The sequence below is a fragment of the Perissodus microlepis genome, chromosome 19 (assembly GCF_051167445.1).
Source record: "Perissodus microlepis isolate ML-2025 ecotype Zambia chromosome 19, ASM5116744v1, whole genome shotgun sequence".
Lineage (NCBI taxonomy): Eukaryota > Metazoa > Chordata > Actinopteri > Cichliformes > Cichlidae > Perissodus > Perissodus microlepis.
Window position 1 is genome coordinate 12,562,472 of NC_140479.1, and position 19,881 is coordinate 12,582,352.

At 41.5% G+C, this 19,881-nt stretch overlaps 2 protein-coding genes across 2 annotated transcripts; both read right to left on the reverse strand.

Annotated features, from left to right (window-relative positions):
- Positions 1-239: 239 nt before the first annotated feature.
- LOC146365574 (uncharacterized) lies at positions 240-2,678 on the reverse strand. The gene has a single exon (XM_084915560.1). The coding sequence runs from the start codon at positions 2,676-2,678 to the stop codon at positions 240-242; it is 2,439 nt and encodes an 812-aa protein (XP_084771686.1).
- A 2,562-nt stretch (positions 2,679-5,240) lies between these two features.
- Positions 5,241-19,069, reverse strand: nrde2 (NRDE-2, necessary for RNA interference, domain containing). Its single transcript, XM_084915119.1, has 19 exons — positions 18,970-19,069; positions 17,437-17,542; positions 17,076-17,258; positions 16,836-16,976; positions 15,650-15,924; positions 14,361-14,578; positions 13,267-13,491; positions 12,937-13,126; positions 12,714-12,847; positions 10,685-10,805; positions 10,252-10,424; positions 9,986-10,157; positions 9,684-9,904; positions 9,127-9,595; positions 7,851-8,242; positions 7,587-7,726; positions 6,973-7,114; positions 6,580-6,651; positions 5,241-5,647 (listed from the first exon to the last, which is right to left on the reverse strand). The coding sequence occupies exons 1-19, from the start codon at positions 19,028-19,030 to the stop codon at positions 5,522-5,524; spliced, it is 3,561 nt and encodes a 1,186-aa protein (XP_084771245.1). The 5' UTR covers positions 19,031-19,069; the 3' UTR covers positions 5,241-5,521.
- Between the last annotated feature and the right edge of the window lie 812 nt (positions 19,070-19,881).

Consider the following 19,881-nt stretch of genomic DNA (forward strand, 5'->3'; position numbering starts at 1 on the left):
CTGGACATAGCGTTTTGTGGGAGAAACGTTTGGTCACTCATCCAAGTGACTTCTTCACTTGAAGAAGTGACCAAACGTTTCTCCAAACGTTTCTCCCACAAAACGCTACGTCCAGATGAACAGAATCAACTTTTGGAGATTTACTTTCCTGGATGATTGAGAATGCATCAAGACCAGTTTTTGGATAATTTCTGCTTCAAGATTTTGAGAGAAGCAAGGCAGTGGAAAAGTCAAGGTCTTTAGTCATCGCTGCCCTTAAAACAGCATCTGAAGGGATACATAATAGCTCTTCCCACTGCTGCAAAGAACCTGGCAATTTTGGACTTTTGTGGAGGACTTGTGAGGACACCCAAATTGATTTTCAAATGCTTCAAAATAGCCTCATCAAATGAACTATCACTTGCCAAAGCAGCATTCATGACCTGTTCTGTGGAGCCAAACTCCTTGATGAGTCCTTTAAACAATTTTTTGGTCAATTGACTCACATTCTTGTCCAGATTTGTTATAGACTCGTCAATGCTGATTTCAGGTTGCACCAAGTTCTTGAGATGTTCAATGACGTCTTCTAAGTTTTTGTTAGCTAATGAAAGCAGAGGCTTTTTTAGGCTCTTTTTGTACTGAGCCACGAGTCTAGCTATAAGACACATGGCAAGGTTCTCGGATGCTGCCTGAGATGACACTGACACTTCTGAGAGCTTTTCCTCTAACTTTTCTGAGGTTTGCTCCTCAGACTTTTCCAAGAATTTCTCCTCAGACTTTTCCGAGGGTATGTCCTCTGAGAATCTGTCCTCTGACTTTCCAGACATTTCCTCCTCCATCCTCTCAAGAACTGGTGTTGAACTTGAACAAGAGGATGTTGAGCGTTTCTCTGGTGACTTGACCTGCTTTTCCAGAGACGCTGGTCTAGAAGGACAGAGTTTTTTAGATTCTCTGCCACTTTTCTGAGAATAGTCTGATTCTGTGTCTCTCGCCCGTTTCTGTCCCTTTGCAATGACCTTTTGGATCTCTTCAACAGCATCAGACACTTTTTCGCTCTGAACAATTTCATCTATTGTTTCATCATCAACCAAAAGCAGAATATTTTGCAAAAACTTTCCAACTGCGTCTTCTATGATTACATAGAGGACTTCAGGAGAAAAGAAATCTCTCGATTCAGCTACTTGCTGTGGTGTCCTGGAGATGACGGAGTCTGATAGACTTCTAACCACAACAGTTGTGGGAATTTGGTATATACGACTTATCATTAAATGGTCGTACAGTTTCTCCGTCAATTCTCTCGAGAAATTCTTCACTTTCTCGCTTATGTTAATGTTTTCGAGCCTTTCTTGGATAATGCCATGTTCTTTCTCTTTTGTGAACTCGCTGTATATGTCACCAATTTCAGATTTGATGACATTAAAGCTAGTTGGAGCAGCAGATTTTATCATGTTTCCCAGAGTAGATGAGCTTCTTGAAGGGGCACGGACAGACATGCTAGAATTTGAACGAGGAGTTTCGCATGCTGAACCTGGGAGGCTGACACTCATACTGTCGTGGGAACCTATTCTCTCAGTTTCAGGGGAGTGGGTTACCTTTGACAGACTAATAAAATAGTCTTTGCTCCTCTCCACTGTTGTTTTCAGCTCCCCTTTCATCTTTTCAAAATGTTTTCCTGCAATCTTGGAAAAATGCAGTTTGCGTGATTTTTGCGGTGCGGAAGGAGCACGTGAGGTAAAAAACTCTCTCACTTTATCAAAGACGATTCCCCCGTTGAATCCAGATTTGGGTGAGGTACATTTCTCACTGTGACAAGAATAATCAGTGTCAGTGCACTGGAGATTGTCAAGTATAATATCGACAATGTCAGCTGCAATTTTTTCTACTGGGGTCTCAGGTGGAATACTTTCTACCTGCCTTTCAGCTTCTGCACATTCCCCACTTTCTGAACTTTCTTTCTTTTCTGAAAGTTGCTCTATTTTAGCGGGTGGCTCACTTTCCATATCTCTGTCATCATCCGATAATTCATCATCTGTAAAATCTGAATCTTGACACCATTTGGTCAGAATCTCACTAACCTCCTGGGTGGCTGATTTGACTGAGATGCTGGACTCAATGCTATCTTTGCTGGACTCAGACTTACTTGAATCGCTTTCCTTTCCCATGCACGGGCATTTCAGTTTACTTGCATATCTTTTCAAGCATGAGAGAGCATGGGAAACCATGACACGCGGTTTTCTAATATTACGAATTGCCCCGCTGACGTAAACAGCGGGGTCTGATGGTAAATTGAAGTGCTCTCTGACCAGGGTGACTATCAATTTGACCTTATTTGAAATCTCCTCCTCAACCATCTTTGTCAGCTTTTTAGCACTGTCACATATCTGCTTTGGGATGTTGAGCAGGTTTGCAATAGTGATTGAGATGGAGTCACCAAATGATGGATTTGTTTCTATTTCTGCAGATGCATCGCTCTGAATGACGGGAAGAGCACGTCTCAAAATGTTGGCTGAGGTGATCTGTATGATTTCAGAAATCATATCAGCCAAAACTGCTTGAATATCAGAATCCCAAGCTCCATTTTCTATTAAAGTCCACTGTGCATCAGAGAGCCTGTTGAAGGCGTTATTCATAATCGGTAACAGCTCATCTGGTGATACGACCAGTGGGGTTTGAGTATTATAATCCTGTGTTGCAGACATTGTTATTTCACACGGATTCTCTCTGTTAAAATCTTCCTGAAATGCTAAAGTTTCTGAATTGAAAGAGCGTGGTAAGTTTGACATGTAACTACTGTCGAGGGGGTCTCTAGTAGTGATAACGTTTTGACTGAGCTTGGCTCCTATTTAAGGACTCCCGGATCAAAGGAAACCCATATTAAAGGACTTCTTGGACGTAACACATGAAAAACTTCTATGAGGTAAGTCGTTCGAGAATTCGCGCATACGCAAACGCCCGCGTTAAGCTCGTAACTCGGGTGCGCATGGCAGAAGAAATCGCACGGAAATCCATGTTCTGTCAATGAGAAACTGTTTTGTTTTTTTTCTCAAACCTTTATTTAAACATCAGGACAATACAAAATGGAATTAAACAGTACCACAATAATGGTGTTGTACTTACAAAAGAATTGTATGCATAGATAAACAAATACAAGAACAGTATTCAGAAACAACAATATAAATATGCTAGGGGGAAAGTGATCAAGCCAAAGAATAAAGTGATTGAAAGATTTTGATTTTTTTCTCAAACACCAATAGTTTTTATAGCTTTTGGGTTAGTGGAATTCTTAATTGAGTTAAGATACTGTACAAGTTCAAAGGAGAATACATAAAAAGAGAGATGTCTTCCTCAACAGTTGGACTTGTGAATCAATGAGAAACTGGTCCAGTGAGCTCTCACGTGTTCGGCTGCGGTCATGTTGGCCGCACTTTGAATTTTGTTGCTCTTTTTCTCTCCATAATACAGGGAGTGCAGAATTATTAGGCAAGTTGTATTTTTGAGGGATAATTTTATTATTGAACAACAACCATGTTCTCAATGAACCCAAAAAACTCATTAATATCAAAGCTGAATGTTTTTGGAAGTAGTTTTTAGTTTTAGCTATTTTAGGGGGATATCTGTGTGTGCAGGTGACTATTACTGTGCATAATTATTAGGCAACTTAACAAAAAACAAATATATACCCATTTCAATTATTTATTTTTACCAGTGAAACCAATATAACATCTCCACATTCACAAATATACATTCCTGACATTCAAAAACAAAACAAAAACAAATCAGTGACCAATATAGCCACCTTTCTTTGCAAGGACACTCAAAAGCCTGCCATCCATGGATTCTGTCAGTGTTTTGATCTGTTCACCATCAACATTGCGTGCAGCAGCAACCACAGCCTCCCAGACACTGTTCAGCGAGTGTACTGTTGTCCCTCTTTGTAAATCTCACATTTGATGATGGACCACAGGTTCTCAATGGGGTTCAGATCAGGTGAACAAGGTGGCCATGTCATTAGTTTTTCTTCTTTTATACCCTTTCTTGCCAGCCACGCTGTGGAGTACTTGGACGCGTGTGATGGAGCATTGTCCTGCATGAAAATCATGTTTTTCTTGAAGGATGCAGACTTCTTCCTGTACCACTGTTTGAAGAAGGTGTCTTCCAGAAACTGGCAGTAGGACTGGGAGTTGAGCTTGACTCCATCCTCAACCCGAAAAGGCCCCACAAGCTCATCTTTGATGATACCAGCCCAAACCAGTACTCCACCTCCACCTTGCTGGCGTCTGAGTCGGACTGGAGCTCTCTGCCCTTTACCAATCCAGCCACGGGCCCATCCATCTGGCCCATCAAGACTCACTCTCATTTCATCAGTCCATAAAACCTTAGAAAAATCAGTCTTGAGATATTTCTTGGCCCAGTCTTGACGTTTCAGCTTGTGTGTCTTGTTCAGTGGTGGTCGTCTTTCAGCCTTTCTTACCTTGGCCATGTCTCTGAGTATTGCACACCTTGTGCTTTTGGGCACTCCAGTGATGTTGCAGATCTGAAATATGGCCAAACTGGTGGCAAGTGGCATCTTGGCAGCTGCACGCTTGACTTTTCTCAGTTCATGGGCAGTTATTTTGCGCCTTGGTTTTTCCACACGCTTCTTGCGACCCTGTTGACTATTTTGAATGAAACGCTTGATTGTTCGATGATCACGCTTCAGAAGCTTTGCAATTTTGAGACTGCTGCATCCCTCTGCAAGATATCTCACTATTTTTGACTTTTCTGAGCCTGTCAAGTCCTTCTTTTGACCCATTTTGCCAAAGGAAAGGAAGTTGCCTAATAATTATGCACACCTGATATAGGGTGTTGATGTCATTAGACCACACCCCTTCTCATTACAGAGATGCACATCACCTAATATGCTTAATTGGTAGTAGGCTTTCGAGCCTATACAGCTTGGAGTAAGACAACATGCATGAAGAGGATGAAGTGGACAAAATACTCATTTGCCTAATAATTCTGCACTCCCTGTACGGTTACTCGGAAACATAGCAGAGTTCGTCTTTTTTTTTATCCTGTAAGTTTGTCCCCATTTACTCCGCAGTCCAGTAGATGTTTGTTAACAAAGAAAATAAAATATAATCCTTACTTGATTTATTATGATTAAAAAAATATTAAAAACTCTTTAAGAGGTGGCAACATGGTAATATGCCGAGTGGCAGCGTTTTCCTTTCTCACTTCCACAGAGTTTTTCTTAATAAGTTGGAATGTAACAACTTCCGGTATAAACACTGTCAATTTTACTCGTTTTTTTAAGGCATGTCACATAGATCAATCTTGTATTTATTGACAATATCAAGTAAAAGAAATACAGTTTTAGTGATTTGTTGTGGCAATTAAAGCATTTTGTGTCACTTTATACAAAAAACAAACAAACAAAACCCAGCTCTTTGCTCAAATTACTGCAGCTGTATATGTGTCGAGTTTGCCTTTGTGCTTGTCCTTTTCTTCCCATCAAATTTGACAATTGGAACACACACTTGAATTAAGATTGTGTGTGTGCTCAGTCTTCCAGCAGTATGTCCAATTCTTCTAAAGGCAGTCGCACTCGCAGTTCTTTCTCTGTCAACAGGTCTACAAACTCCTGCAGGTGATCGGGGAACAGCTGCACTGCGTCCATATACAAACCCTGATCACACACACACACAGAGAGAAAGAAAAGGAGGGAGAATTTTATGTACTAGCGACATACATACAGCACTGATGTTGATTTAGTTTGCAATGATGACTACATGACACAACAACAGGGCGATAAGTTTAATTGATTAGTTTGGTAATAATATGCTGAGCAAGGCAGCATATTGATCAAGTGGCAACATCTTTAATGAAATCATATAACAAATAGTGTTGCCTACTGTGTGGCTAATTGTACTAATGTGCCATCAAATTTCAGTTTCAGTTTTAGTGAGAGAAATTTTCCAATTTTATGAGTCTGTCTGCGTTAAACACAGAGACAGTAAATGTTTAACACAGTAAAAGATTGAGCCCCGTCTCATCCATAACCTGTATATAAAAGATAAACAGACTTTTTGTTTTTACTGAATTATAACCAACAAAGATAAGAAGCAGTGGCTATCAGCTACTGATTCTTGTTATGCTCCTCTTTTCTTACCACCTCTCTCAGCTGCCTGTCCCTGAGTTTGGTCCTGCTGCAGGTTCTTCCTGTCAAAAGGGGAGTTCTTGCTCCCAACAGTCACCAAGTGCTAATCACTACAGATCCTCTTTAACACTGTTGATACTTATACATATATACATTGACTGGTTGCACCCTTAAGGGTTACTGGTATATAAAACATGGTCACTTCTGGTTTCAAAACAGCAAAACCATAGTGCCCTAGACACTAATGTTTAGGTTTCAAATCACAGTCATTTCCTCTTTTTCAAAATCTAAGCACCCCTGTATAAAAGTCAGTTGGTTCTGAGGTAAAACAAGCTGCTGTTAATGATCTCATAGCTTAGTTTCACTCGTACAACAACACCTGACGACTCTGCAGGGACTCAGCACAGAACTACAAATCAAGCTTTGGGAAATATCACTTTCACAGTATATGTGTGCCTCACCTTACACCAGGGGATATTCTGTAAGGCCTTGTAGAAGATTCCCGTGGCTTTATCCACTTTTCCTTCACACACCTACAAATTCACACGTACACACTTTACACACACAATATATAAGCATGGATGATATTGGTGTGTCCACATGCACAGAAGCACTTCTACACTTTTGTTTCCATGTTTAATATTTTTAAAAAAGAGGACATTTTAGTCCTTATTCCTAAAATGCACATAATAATATTCCTCCTTTTTTTTTTCTTTTTAAAAACGACACTAAAGCTTTCAGATACAAAATTTCTTTTTCTCATTCAAGCAGGATCGGGTCTCTACAATCTTCCTAAAACTTTTAGTGCTCCAGGGCAGAACAGCATCAATGTGAGTTTGTATGACTGGTCTCACCAGGAAGTAGATGTACATTCTCCAAAGTAAAGGACAATGAGCCCCAGTTTCTGTTGCTATGGCATTTTCAAACAGTCCACGGATGCGGTTGCTGAGGCCATTCTCCGGCAGGATGGATAAGGGATCATCATGTAAACACGATCTATAAATACCGCAGACATGTACAGTTTAATGTACATTAAGTGCTAATTATCAGTTGATAATGTGCAAACTGTTTCTATTTCTATAAAAGCTGCATTAAGTAAAACTAAAAGCGAGACTGCAAATCACTTAAATCTGCATTTAAACAACATTAAACACTGAAACTTTTTGAGATGCTCTTTTTTCATCATGCTACTTATGAATCGCTTTTGTGTTGTGATGTTCCATCAGATGGATTTATTAACGTTTTTGAGCATTAAACAACTTTTATACTCTTTGTTGTCCCTCACTGGACTTTTTTGAAATGAGCAATTTAAATGTAGTTTTTGTAAATACTTTGGAAATCATCACCTTCTGTTTTTATTTGTAGTTTACATGGCATTTTGCTTTTTTGGAAACAAGGATGTAAATTATATGTGAACTTTGATGTGATCCTGCTGTCTGATGTTTGTGATCATCTTTTGTCGTTTTACCTCTGAGCTGCATCTACCAGCTGCTTCCTTTGCTGTTCAGCAACAATGGCAAAGAGACGCGGCACCACGCTGCTGCAGTTTCTGGTTACAGAGTGAAAAAACCGGCGTGCACGGCCAGCGCTATGGTAACGGTTCTCCACCTGAAGCACACATCACATGGAAATGTCAGTCAGGCCAAAATAAACAAATAAGGTTAGGGCTCAAAAGGCTTTAGGAAACATATCTAGAGAAGAATGGGGAAAAATGTGCTTTTATTAGCCTGACCTGTACATAAATGCTCCAGAGAAGGACGCTGGTGGTCCAGACTGGGAGGGCCGATGTCAGCATTTGCCTCAGTGTCACCAGAGGAAACACAGCGACGCTGTTGTGGTACTTGAGCAGTGCCGCCTGCTGCCAGGCCAACGCCTCACACTCAGCAGCTACCCTGCTGACACAGGGCCTGTTTGAGTCAGCGTCAGCTCTTGCGAGCTCACCCTCCTTGCTGCTGTTCAGCTGCTGTTCAGCTGTTAACGTGCGGTGTAGTTCCTCCATCTTCTCTCTAACCTGGGTGTAGACTGCGTTGGCTGCTTGCACGCTCACCGTGAGGTACTGGAAAAGAGCGTAGCAGCCAACCAGACCTCTCAACCTCAGCTTCTCTGCCATCAGGTCGTCTTGGACTGGAGAAGAAAGGATAAGACAAAAAGCTCAAGCACAAAAAGAGAAGGGGCTCATTTTTAACTACTCTTACATTTTCAACAAGGTATATTAGTTTGGAAGATGGTTTCCACCAGAAAAGCTTGGTTCAGGTGTATCCAATAGGTAACAAGAGAGTTCACATACAGCAAAAAGCATGACCCAGTCAAGCACAACGCTCTCAGCTTTTAGGACAAGAGCAAGCTGAATAAATAGTGAAAAAATATTCTGGTTAACTGATATGAAATAAATAAATAAAAAAACTGGATGTTTGTTTTTACAATATGGCTAAATGAAATAAAAATATCCAGAAAATCTCTGATCTAGTCAAATCTGTAAACAACCAGGCGGAGGAAGCTTTGTCTCAGATATTTAAGACTTCAATGACTTCTTTGTCCCTGACTACTGGTTGCTACAGGCTCTGGCTGCCTAGGTAACCCTCTAATGTATTTACCATCCTTTCAAATTTAAAACAATTGTATCCTCCACTCTCATTGGCAGCTCCGATGTTGAGAAAAAGTTCAACTCGGGAGCCATTTCACATTTGTTGCTTTAACTCGCTGAACGCCATTATCTTTGGTTGCTACGTTGCTTCCTGTGTTTGTCATGTTTCATTTTATTATTATTATACTGTTCTGACCTTCTTAAGTAATGATAAATCATCTAATAAATATGCCAAGCACTTACTAAATTAAGCAAAATGAAACACAAAAAAAATAAAGTGGAGTAAACTAAAAAGAGAAAAAATTAAACAGAAAATACAAAATTACTACTACTCTGATTGTGCAGTGAGTGCGGATTTATAGTAAAAATGTTCATGTCAGGTCTCTGAGAAGTTAAACAATTGGAAACGGGTCAGAAAACAAACCTTTCCTGTTTTGGTCCAGTGCTGATAAACTGGCAGCCAGAGTCTGGTCGTACGATTTTCTGGCTTTCAGGATGGAAACCGTGGAGAGGGAGGATGAAGTGGACGATGCAGAGGTTCCTTCTGCTAGCCGGGTCAGTACAGACACAGCCGGGGATGCTGTTACATCAGCCGGTTGACCCCCTCGCTCTTTCGCTCCATCCTCCAACTCCAGCTGGGACCACAGCAGGCAGAGATCACACAGAGCGAGACTGCTCAGCCCTTTGGTTCCCCCAAGCGCTGTTGCAGTGGAGAACACTTTGCGGGCCTCATCCAGGTTGCCCAGTAGCCATTCCAGGTGGCCGTACTCCCGCCACAACACTAATGATGAGCGATTGTCTGGTTCTTTGAGCAGCCGCTTGGCAACTCGCTTGCTGCTCTTCCCCTGAGAACGAAGGCGCTTTTTATTTCCGCCGTGCAAGCAGCGCATGACCTGACGCAAACACCAAGAACCAGAAGAGTGTAAGGGTTAGTTTGACCTCACTTTGAGTTTGAATGTAGTCAAATGAACCAACTCCTACCTTGAGTTTCTCATACTGGATCCAGCTGAGTGACAGGAAGGCTCGGTGGTGGGGCGGAAGCACAGGCTGAAGCATATTGAACAAGTTCGTGAGGAACTTCTCACCCTGTTTCCCAAGCCCCACCCACTTCCGTGTTCCTTGGAGAGTGGTCATGTGACCGACAGAGTTAATGCCACCATCAGCTAAATCATAGGAGGTCAGAGGACGCTGGGGAGCATTACCTAGGATGGAAAAAGTTGTTTTTTTTAAGACTTCACCTCAGTGAGATTTAAAAAAATTAAAGCTTGTTTAGACTGTTTTACCTTGAGTGAGCAGAGAAAGGTTCTCCAGCAGCAAGCCAGGCTGACCTGGGGAAACCGAGAGCACTGAGTCCACAGGCAAACCCAAAAAGCTCAAGAAACGGAGAAGCAGACGGAGATGGAGCTCTGGCGAAGACAAACAAATCAGTGACGGGCCAATGTCATCAAACAACACCTGGAATTAGAGATAGAGGTCAGCAGAGAGGTCAACCTACATGGTAAAGTTCAACAAAAAGAATATTTTGTCTTAAAACAATCAAACACATCACCTGTCTGTCAGGATCCTCACAGTCCTCCTCTGACTGGCCCTTGGCTTTGTCGGGTCTCCAGGGCAACCAGTCTGTGGCTTCACGAGATGACTCCACATCCAGCCAGATGGTACCTCTGGGCTGGGTCCTGTCCTTCACCTCCTCTTCATCCTCTTCCTCTTCTTCCTCCTCTTCTGTGGAAACAAAAAGAAAGATTAGATTAATTACATCCCCATAAAGAGAGCTTGGATCACACAAACTGAAATAACTCTTCACAGACAGAATTTGTAGATGCAGTCATATAGCAGAGTTTCATCTTCTTTGGTCTCAGAGAGAGAGGGAGGTCTGGGGATCTCTGCTTAAACTGTTGGCTCATGAGCCAAACCCAGATAGGCAGTATAAAATTGATGGATAAATGAAATGGCACGTGCACTGTAAAGTGTGTGTGTTTTACCTGCAGTGGGTTGTAGCCAACCTCCTCGCTCTTGTTGGAGCATCCAGGCTTTCCAGCCTCTGGCACCCAGCTCCCCGACCCTTGCTTCGCCGCTGTCCCAGAACGGCTCAAAGAACTCGACCTGTGGACACGGAGGCAGAAATGTAACTACACGAGGTTAGAATTTATTTTTTTATTATTTAAATGACCAGCCAAGGCCACTTCACTGATCATCACATTCAACTCTGAGCAACAAATACAGTGGCTTGCAAAAGTATTCGGCCCCCTTTTACTTTCTGCCCACGTGTACACCACTTTGTATTGGTCTTTCACGTGGAATTCCAATAAAACTGATTCATGTTTGTGGCTGTAATGTGACAAAATGTGGAAAAATTCAAGGGGGCCGAATACTTTTGCAAGCCACTGTACAGGGAGTGCAGAATTATTAGGCAAGTTGTATTTTTGAGGAATAATTTTATTATTGAACAACAACCATGTTCTCAATGAATCCAAAAAACTCATTAATATCAAAGCTGAATGTTTTTGGAAGTAGTTTTTAGTTTTAGCTATTTTAGGGGGATATCTGTGTGTGCAGGTGACTATTACTGTGCATAAATATTAGGCAACTTAACAAAAAACAAATATATACCCATTTCAATGATTTATTTTTACCAGTGAAACCAATATAACATCTCCACATTCACAAATATACATTTCTGACATTCAAAAACAAAACAAAAACAAATCAGCGACCAATATAGCCACCTTTCTTTGCAAGGACACTCAAAAGCCTGCCATCCATGGATTCTGTCAGTGTTTTGATCTGTTCACCATCAACATTGCGTGCAGCAGCAACCACAGCCTCCCAGACACTGTTCAGAGAGGTGTACTGTTTTCCCTCCTTGTAAATCTCACATTTGATGATGGACCACAGGTTCTCAATGGGGTTCAGATCAGGTGAACAAGGAGGCCATGTCATTAGTTTTTCTTCTTTTATACCCTTTCTTGCCAGCCACGCTGTGGAGTACTTGGACGCGTGTGATGGAGCATTGTCCTGCATGAAAATCAGGTTTTTCTTGAAGGATGCAGACTTCTTCCTGTACCACTGCTTGAAGAAGGTGTCTTCCAGAAACTGGCAGTAGGACTGGGAGTTGAGCTTGACTCCATCCTCAACCCGAAAAGGCCCCACAAGCTCATCTTTGATGATACCAGCCCAAACCAGTACTCCACCTCCACCTTGCTGGCGTCTGAGTCGGACTGGAGCTCTCTGCCCTTTACCAATCCAGCCACGGGCCCATCCATCTGGCCCATCAAGACTCACTCTCATTTCATCAGTCCATAAAACCTTAGAAAAATCAGTCTTGAGATATTTCTTGGCCCAGTCTTGACGTTTCAGCTTGTGTGTCTTGTTCAGTGGTGGTCGTCTTTCAGCCTTTCTTACCTTGGCCATGTCTCTGAGTATTGCACACCTTGTGCTTTTGGGCACTCCAGTGATGTTGCAGCTCTGAAATATGGCCAAACTGGTGGCAAGTGGCATCTTGGCAGCTGCACGCTTGACTTTTCTCAGTTCGTGGGCAGTTATTTTGCGCCTTGGTTTTTCCACACACTTCTTGCGACCCTGTTGACTATTTTGAATGAAACGCTTGATTGTTTGATGATCACGTTTCAGAAGCTTTGCAATTTTGAGACTGCTGCATCCCTCTGCAAGATATCTCACTATTTTTGACTTTTCTGAGCCTGTCAAGTCCTTCTTTTGACCCATTTTGCCAAAGGAAAGGAAGTTGCCTAATAATTATGCACACCTGATATAGGGTGTTGATGTCATTAGACCACACCCCTTCTCATTACAGCGATGCACATCACCTAATATGCTTAATTGGTAGTAGGCTTTCGAGCCTATACAGCTTGGAGTAAGACAACATGCATGAAGAGGATGAAGTGGACAAAATACTCATTTGCCTAATAATTCTGCACTCCCTGTATAACTCCTGAAATGTCACACAAGTCCTCTAAGAGTAGATTACAACATTAAAACTCAGCGAGAACATACCTGCTGCTTAGTGGACAGCTCTCGCACGCTGTCAGGCTTGAAGAAAGTAAAGTCAATCATTGCCTGAAACAGGGCAGTCGACTTCTCCGAATGACCGCACTGACGCAGAAAGTGACACTGCTGCGTGAAGATATCTGGGCAGAAAGTAAAAGGATGTGGGATTTGTAGTCATACAAAGCGAGCAGGACTGAATAATGACTGAACCTCATGCTGAAACTGTTACCCAACATATCCTCCTCTATTCCTGGCAGAGCCGGGTGAGACACCATGCTGCCGTCTCGGACAGCACTGAGCGTGCTCAGACACTTGCCGTACGCAGCGTTGACCTTGGACACAGTGAAGCTGCTGAAATAGCTCTGGGTGAAGAGCAGATACTCCCTCCACAGGGGAGAGCTGTTTGGGTGGAGAAACACCTGAAACACAACAAATAAAGAGCAACTTTGTTACTTGTATGTGACATTTATTTTTTTGATAGAAGCAGTAAGATTCCGACACTCTTGAGGGTTTCCTCTGCATTTTAGGGACTTGTTGTGACCTTCATACATAGACATACCAGTTTCTTCCACTCTTTAGCCAGAGCTGAGGGCTCCCAGAGCTCCTGGCAGATGCGGAGCCTCTCGAGTTGCAGAGCTATGCAGAGGGGGTTGGTGGCCAAGGCGCGCTCTGCAATGCTTAGCTTTTTCTCCAGCACTGCCCTGTAGGAAGACTTGCGGCGCTCAGCAGCATCACTGCCCTGCTGCTCCTCCTCGCCTTTGAACACAGCTGCACTCGCCTCATCCTAGAGAGGGAGGGAGAGATTGGAAGAGGCGATGAAGTACCCAAACCTTATCTGATAAGCCAAAGAGCATGTTGGAGGAAACTCCATGCTTCTTGCTTTTCTGTGACTGATTGAGGGCTTTATGCACACAAGAAGACTTTGTGAAACTTGCAATTTGCATGAAATGAAAGCATATCAATTAACTAATTATGTCTGTCCCCTGTTGTGTTGATTTCCTATCGCGGCTAGTAGTGACACTGAGTTAGACTCCTGGTTTGACTTATGTGTATGATTTAACCAGCGTAAGCCTTTACCAGCACATCTCTAAAACTCTAGAAGCATTTTGAACAGTTGCTGCAGGCAATTTAGATGAATGAGCCTCTGAGGAGTTCATCAAATCTACTTCTGTGTTACCTAAATGGTTCTTCAGTGGATGAACGTTATTCAAGTAAATCAACCCTCTTGTACTCTCATCGCTGTTTTGGTAATAATGAAGAACGTCAAACACTAAATATTCAATCTTTGTGAGAGTGTTTTGGAGCACCAGTGTGAGGACTGCAGTTTCAGAGGTGCAGAAGGAGCCCACACTGCAGGATTTCCTCTCGGTACATTGAGTGATCACTTGCCTCAGAGAAACATTCCTCCTGAAAGTTCACTGGCACTTTCAGAGTCAAGGATAGGAGTAGAGGGAAGGTTCAGATGTCAGACAATAAAATGCTGTCAGTCAGAAAAAAAAACATTTCCACTGTCATGATGCATTTGATTACTGCTTCTTGTGATGTTCTCATGAGAGGTGAGCACACATCAGGAGTCTGTAAACTTTTGTTAAAAGAAACCACGTTCTGAAGCCCTGACATTCCTGCAGCAGTATTGTAAAGCAGCGTGTGTACCTGATATCGTATGAACTCTATCCACAGCTGTGTGTCTGCTGGCTGCTCTCTCAGCCGCCTGTTGAAATCTTCGGTCCTGCCACCCAAAAGTGCAGTGCCCTCCTCTGTGTGAGCGTCCTCCTTTTGCTGGTCTTGCTGTCCTTTCCCCTGCAGCCAGAGGGCCGTTGAGGAGTCATACACACCGAGGGGATTCACCGATGACGTCTGCCCTATGTGAGCTAAAAAGATAAATACATTTTTAAAAATCAGTTACATTTTAAGGAATAAATGGAATAAATGTGACACAGTGATGTTACATCCTTTTAAGCTTAGCACATTTTATACCAGCCCGTTTATACAGATGTCCCCTAAACACGTCACAAGTTTTGAAAAGAAGAAAGCTAAAACAATACACTCGCTGAATATGTGAGCTTGTTTTATCATACCAGCATGACAAACAAAGGCAATTAGTGGCTTTTAACACACTTTGACCAAAACATTTTGGTTTTAACAGCCTTAGTTGTCGTTTTAGTTGTTTTTATTGAGTTATTTTATTTATTTTTTTCTATATTTTACTGCATCATTATTTTACATTTTATTTGTTTTAGTGGCATTTTACATTGTTAAGCTCTTTGTGCAGCATGGACTGTTTGGAAATGGGCTATATAAAGAAACTTGACCTACTGGTTTTAGTTCATCAGAGTCTCAAAGCTACATAAAATTGAGACCTTTTAATGTTTCCACACCCATTAAAGGTCTGTTTTGGGGTTAAAGGATGAGTGTTAAGCGTTTTTTTTTTTTTTTTTGGATGCTTTAACTTGGGGGTAAGAAGGTTGGGACATGGATGTGCATGCAGATCAAGATCCTAACAAAGCCACACAAAAAAACCCCAAAAGCATAACTGTGTGACTACTAATACATATTTCTAACAGGGAAATTATTTTAGCCAAAAATATGAGAACTGACAACAGCCAAACAACCTCAAAATCATTGAGATCTCACTCACTCAGATCTCCAAAGTTTGAGGGAGATGAGATAAACAGAAAAGTCAAAGAACTGTCAAACAGACTCATAATTTTCTCAAATTAGTGGTGCCATGGCCCGTTAAAAATGTGAAGGTCTAATCTTGTTTTCTCTCCTTGAGAAAATCATCAAACGCTGCTGACATTTTCTGGTTTAATCTGCTTCTTCTTGGTCACTTGCGCAAGTCTAAATGAGACTTTCAGTTCAAAAATGATCAGCACTAAAATGGCACATTAAGCATGAAGTGGCTGAATTCTTTCTTTGTCACACCCAGCTAGACCCCGTACCTTTCTCTCCTTCTTTATTGTCTGCCTCATCATCACACAGAGGGAGGAAGATTGCAGAACTGGTGCCATCGCTACCATCAGAACTTGCTGGTAATGCAGGAAGAGCAGGCGCTGCCTTCAGCAGCTGTCGACTGACTGTAGAGTAGTATCTGTCCGCTGCCTTCTTCCCGTCGCCGCCTTTCTTCTTCTTCTTATTAGTCGCCTCTGAGTCCTCCCAGCTGACCCCCTGCTTGTGAAAGTCCAAACCCAGAGCCGAGCTGCCTTTCCTTCTATACCTGGAACACAAAAATAGTGCAGCTCATCTCAGATTGTAGCTTTTATTCTGTACTCAACTATACAGCCCATGTAACTTTATAATTTGGTTCAAAATAAAACCTTCAGCCAGTCATTAATAAGTAAAAAAACAAACAAACGGATGAATCCCAGGATTTATTGAAAATGATCAAACTTTTTCCCCTTTTTCTTTGTGAGATTAAAAAAATAAAGTATAATGTCCTGTCATATTGCACCATGTTGGGAAACTATTCAAACGCAGTCTTAAATGTGAGCATGGTTACACCTGAGATCAATTTAAGGTAAGTTTAAAGAGTTAAGTTTTAAAGACCAACATGGGAAAAATCAGAAGGTGTCAGAGATATTTCAGTCCACTTAAATCCTGGAATAAATGTGACACCGTGATGTTACATCCTTTTAAGCTTAGCACATTTTTTACCAGCCCATTGATACAGACGTCCCTTAAACATGTCACAAGTTTTGAAAAGAAGAAAGCTATGACAATAAACTCGCTGAATATGTGAGCTTGTTTTTATCATACCAGCATTACAAACAAAGGCAATTACTGGCTTTTAACACACTTTTACCTAAACATTTTGGTTTTAACAGCATTAGTTGTTGTTTTGGTTGTTTTTATTCAGTTATTTTGTTTATTTATTTATTTGTTTTTTTCTATATTTTACTGCATCATTATTTTGAATTTTATTTGTTTTAGGGGGATTTTACATTGTTAAGCACTTTGTGCAGCATGGACTGTTTGGAAATGTAGACACAGTTGGGCTATAACGACACTGTTTATGATGTAATTGTGTCAAATGTTTGCAAGAACGTCACTTTCTTTGTGTCTCTTCTTGTGTGCAAGTCTTTTCTGTGAAGGGCTAAAAAAAAAAAAAAAGAGTCATGTGTCTTTTACCTGGCTACGTCTCCTCTGTACAGAGACTTGTAAGTCCAGTTGGCGGGGTCTGCTTTTCGGTCCACACAAAACAGCTGCTCTGTGGGCAACTGGAGGTCATCCAACCAAGAGAAATGGCTCGCTAACTGAGGAGCCTCCTGCCTGTTTCCCACAAACATAATTACAGAACAGAAGCGAGGTTATACTCAGTGTATAAAATTACAAGTGTATGCCTCAGTGATGTTAAAGATGTTTGTGTACCTTTTGGCTTCTTGCTCCTTTTTGAGATCACTCGGGTAGATGGTTTCAGAGTCAGATGCGCTGCTGTGCGAATACCTCCCACTCTTTTTTTTGTGCTTTTTCTTCTGTTTCTTCTTCCTTTTCTTCTTTCTGGGTGCCACACCATCCTCTCCGTCCTCTTCAGAGCTGACATCTCTGCTAACACTGAGGGTCAATGAGGAAGAGAGTTTGATTTGGCAGATTTTTTAGAGCTGGATGCTCTTCCTGACATAACCCAAAGGAGGTTTGTGTCTCCTCCTGGGACTGAACTGGGCAGCGATGAATTTCTAAGGAAGAACCAACACATTTCACAGTTCAGTGACCAGAGTTGTGATTCTTTTACCTTGGTTCCTTCTTGTTTTGCTCCTCGCTGGTCTTCTCTAGAAATCGACCATGAAGAGAGAGTGCATCTCCTGTCTGAAAACTCCTGTTCTTCAGCCAATCTAACTCTGAAAATGAGAGCAGACAAGACATAATTACGAGATAATCAGGAGGACTTAGAAATCATGAACAATGCAATCCGTCTATCCCAAGTAGTGATACTGCACTGTGCGAGAGTTTTGGACACTTTACATTTTGCATACACAATAACTTCTTCCCATTTCTTTAGTCGAATAAATGAAAATAGCAAAGATAGTGCAGTATAACAGACATAACATGGCATTTTTGCACCAACAACATGATTCTTCCCTAAGGGGCATTAGCTGGAAACATAGCATATCTCTGGATGTTGTGCAGGAAAACTGTGGGCAAAACTGAAGAAACTGGACGAATGGAGAACAAAAGTAACAGGCCTAAAAAAAACTATCTGCAGATGAACTGCATTTCGCCCAGCAGTATTGAAGATCTTGTCAAAGCTGATGAAATTATGAACACAGAAGTATCATCAGATTCTCATCCACCATGTAATACAATCTGAAAAATGTATGACTGGCAACAGCTTTCTTTTTAAGCACGACAATCATCCCAAACTTACTGTGAATGCAGTTAAACTACAACTGGGTAGAAAAACACACAATGAAACACTATGAGTCATGGATTGGCTGCCCCAGAGCCCAGACCTCAATTATTGAAACAGTGTGGGATCATCTAAACGTGGCCAACATTGAAAGAAGAGCTTTGAATGTCCTTCAAGAAGCCTGTAAAACTATTCCTAAAGGGTACTTAAAGAAATTACAAGAAAGCTACTTCAATGAGATGTTTTTTAAATGTGAACAAACTGAGTTTTTACCATATATACTGTACCTCCATGTATTTTCCCACATATTTCAAGAAATCACTCTATTTTCGATTTTTCAAGCAGAGAAATATCAAAAATCAAGGGTGGCTCAAAACTTTTATACAGTGTTATAATTTTTGAAATACCATCTCTGAAAATATTCATAGTAGTAAGTCAAAATTACGTCCTCATTCTATTTTATTCGTTAAATAGAAAAAGTGAAATGAGTCAAAAAAAATCCTCTAAAGAGGGGAGGGAGGGAGGCACTAAATGATTATTCATTAAATGAACCCCGAAGCTTCAATACGTCAATAAAACGTTAGTGTAATGACACGAGCAGGATGGGTAAAGAGTATCTAAAGATACTGACAAGTCGTTTAGATTATAAAGACGTAAAATCGTCGCTGTTTTAGCTCAAAGATAGCGAGTTTCCTGGACTTCCAAGAGGAAAACATATCGTGAAATGAGAGATAAAGCTAAAAGAGGTTAAGATATTTTGTGTCATTCAGTTCCAGCGACGAGCGGCTGATCTGACAGCGAATATCAGGTCGTTGTTTCGCTCAGATTTTAGTTTTCGGCAGACTGTCAGTCTAACAGAGCGTCCAGGTGACTGCTAACCGACATTAAAAACCGTGTATTACAGGAAGCCGGGATCACCTGTGGAAGAATCTCTAACTTTGTTGCTCGCCTCTTCTGCAAACGCTGGAAACAGCGCCATGATGCTGCGTCACTTAGAAACAGGGCGCAGGGATGTGACGTCACAACGGCGTTTGGGCTCGCCAAAGTAAAACATAATGCTGTTTGGGGATTTTTCAAATGTTAAAAAATTAAAATCCCATTTCTGTTGAAGCGTATTATACTCACTTAATTTTTTTTGTCTTGTGTAAACATATAATACATTTGGAAATAAGAAGGAAAAACTAAGCTATTTGACAAATCATAGGCAGACTATCAATGATAAGGCATTTAACATGTGGAGTACCTAGCTGTTTGGGGAAATTATTATTTTCAGTTCGTTTTTATGAGCTTTCATTTGTTTTAAAAACTGGCTCAGATTCTTATGTATACTGATGACTCAACAGTATATGGATCTGAAACCTCAACTGATCAATTAAGCTTATTAATGCTTAATGAGTGACTGAACGCTGTAAAAGATGCGTTTATAATATTCCTACTAGTCAAAGGAGCTTGCAAAGAAAAGTGTCTGGACTTCTTTAAGTTACTTGAAGACGTTTCACCTCTCATCCGAGAAGCTTCTTCAGTTCTAAGGTCAAATGGTGGAGAGTCCCAGATATAAACCTAGTGGGAGTATCCCCCCACAGAGGGACAAAAGGACCCCCTGATGATCCTCTAATCGCCTGAGCCAAGGTGTGAAACTGGGTGTGGGTCCCAATCAGCCAGAGTTTCGGGTGTGTTCATTGTGAAACCTGGCCCCACCTTATCATGCGAATTCCTGAGGTCAGATGGCCCAGGATGTGAGTGGGCGTTAAGGCGTCTGGGAAGGGATCTCAAAACTGGATTATAGATGGCAGAGAGTTTGTGTCGTAAACCCCCGCCTCTGTTCAAAGA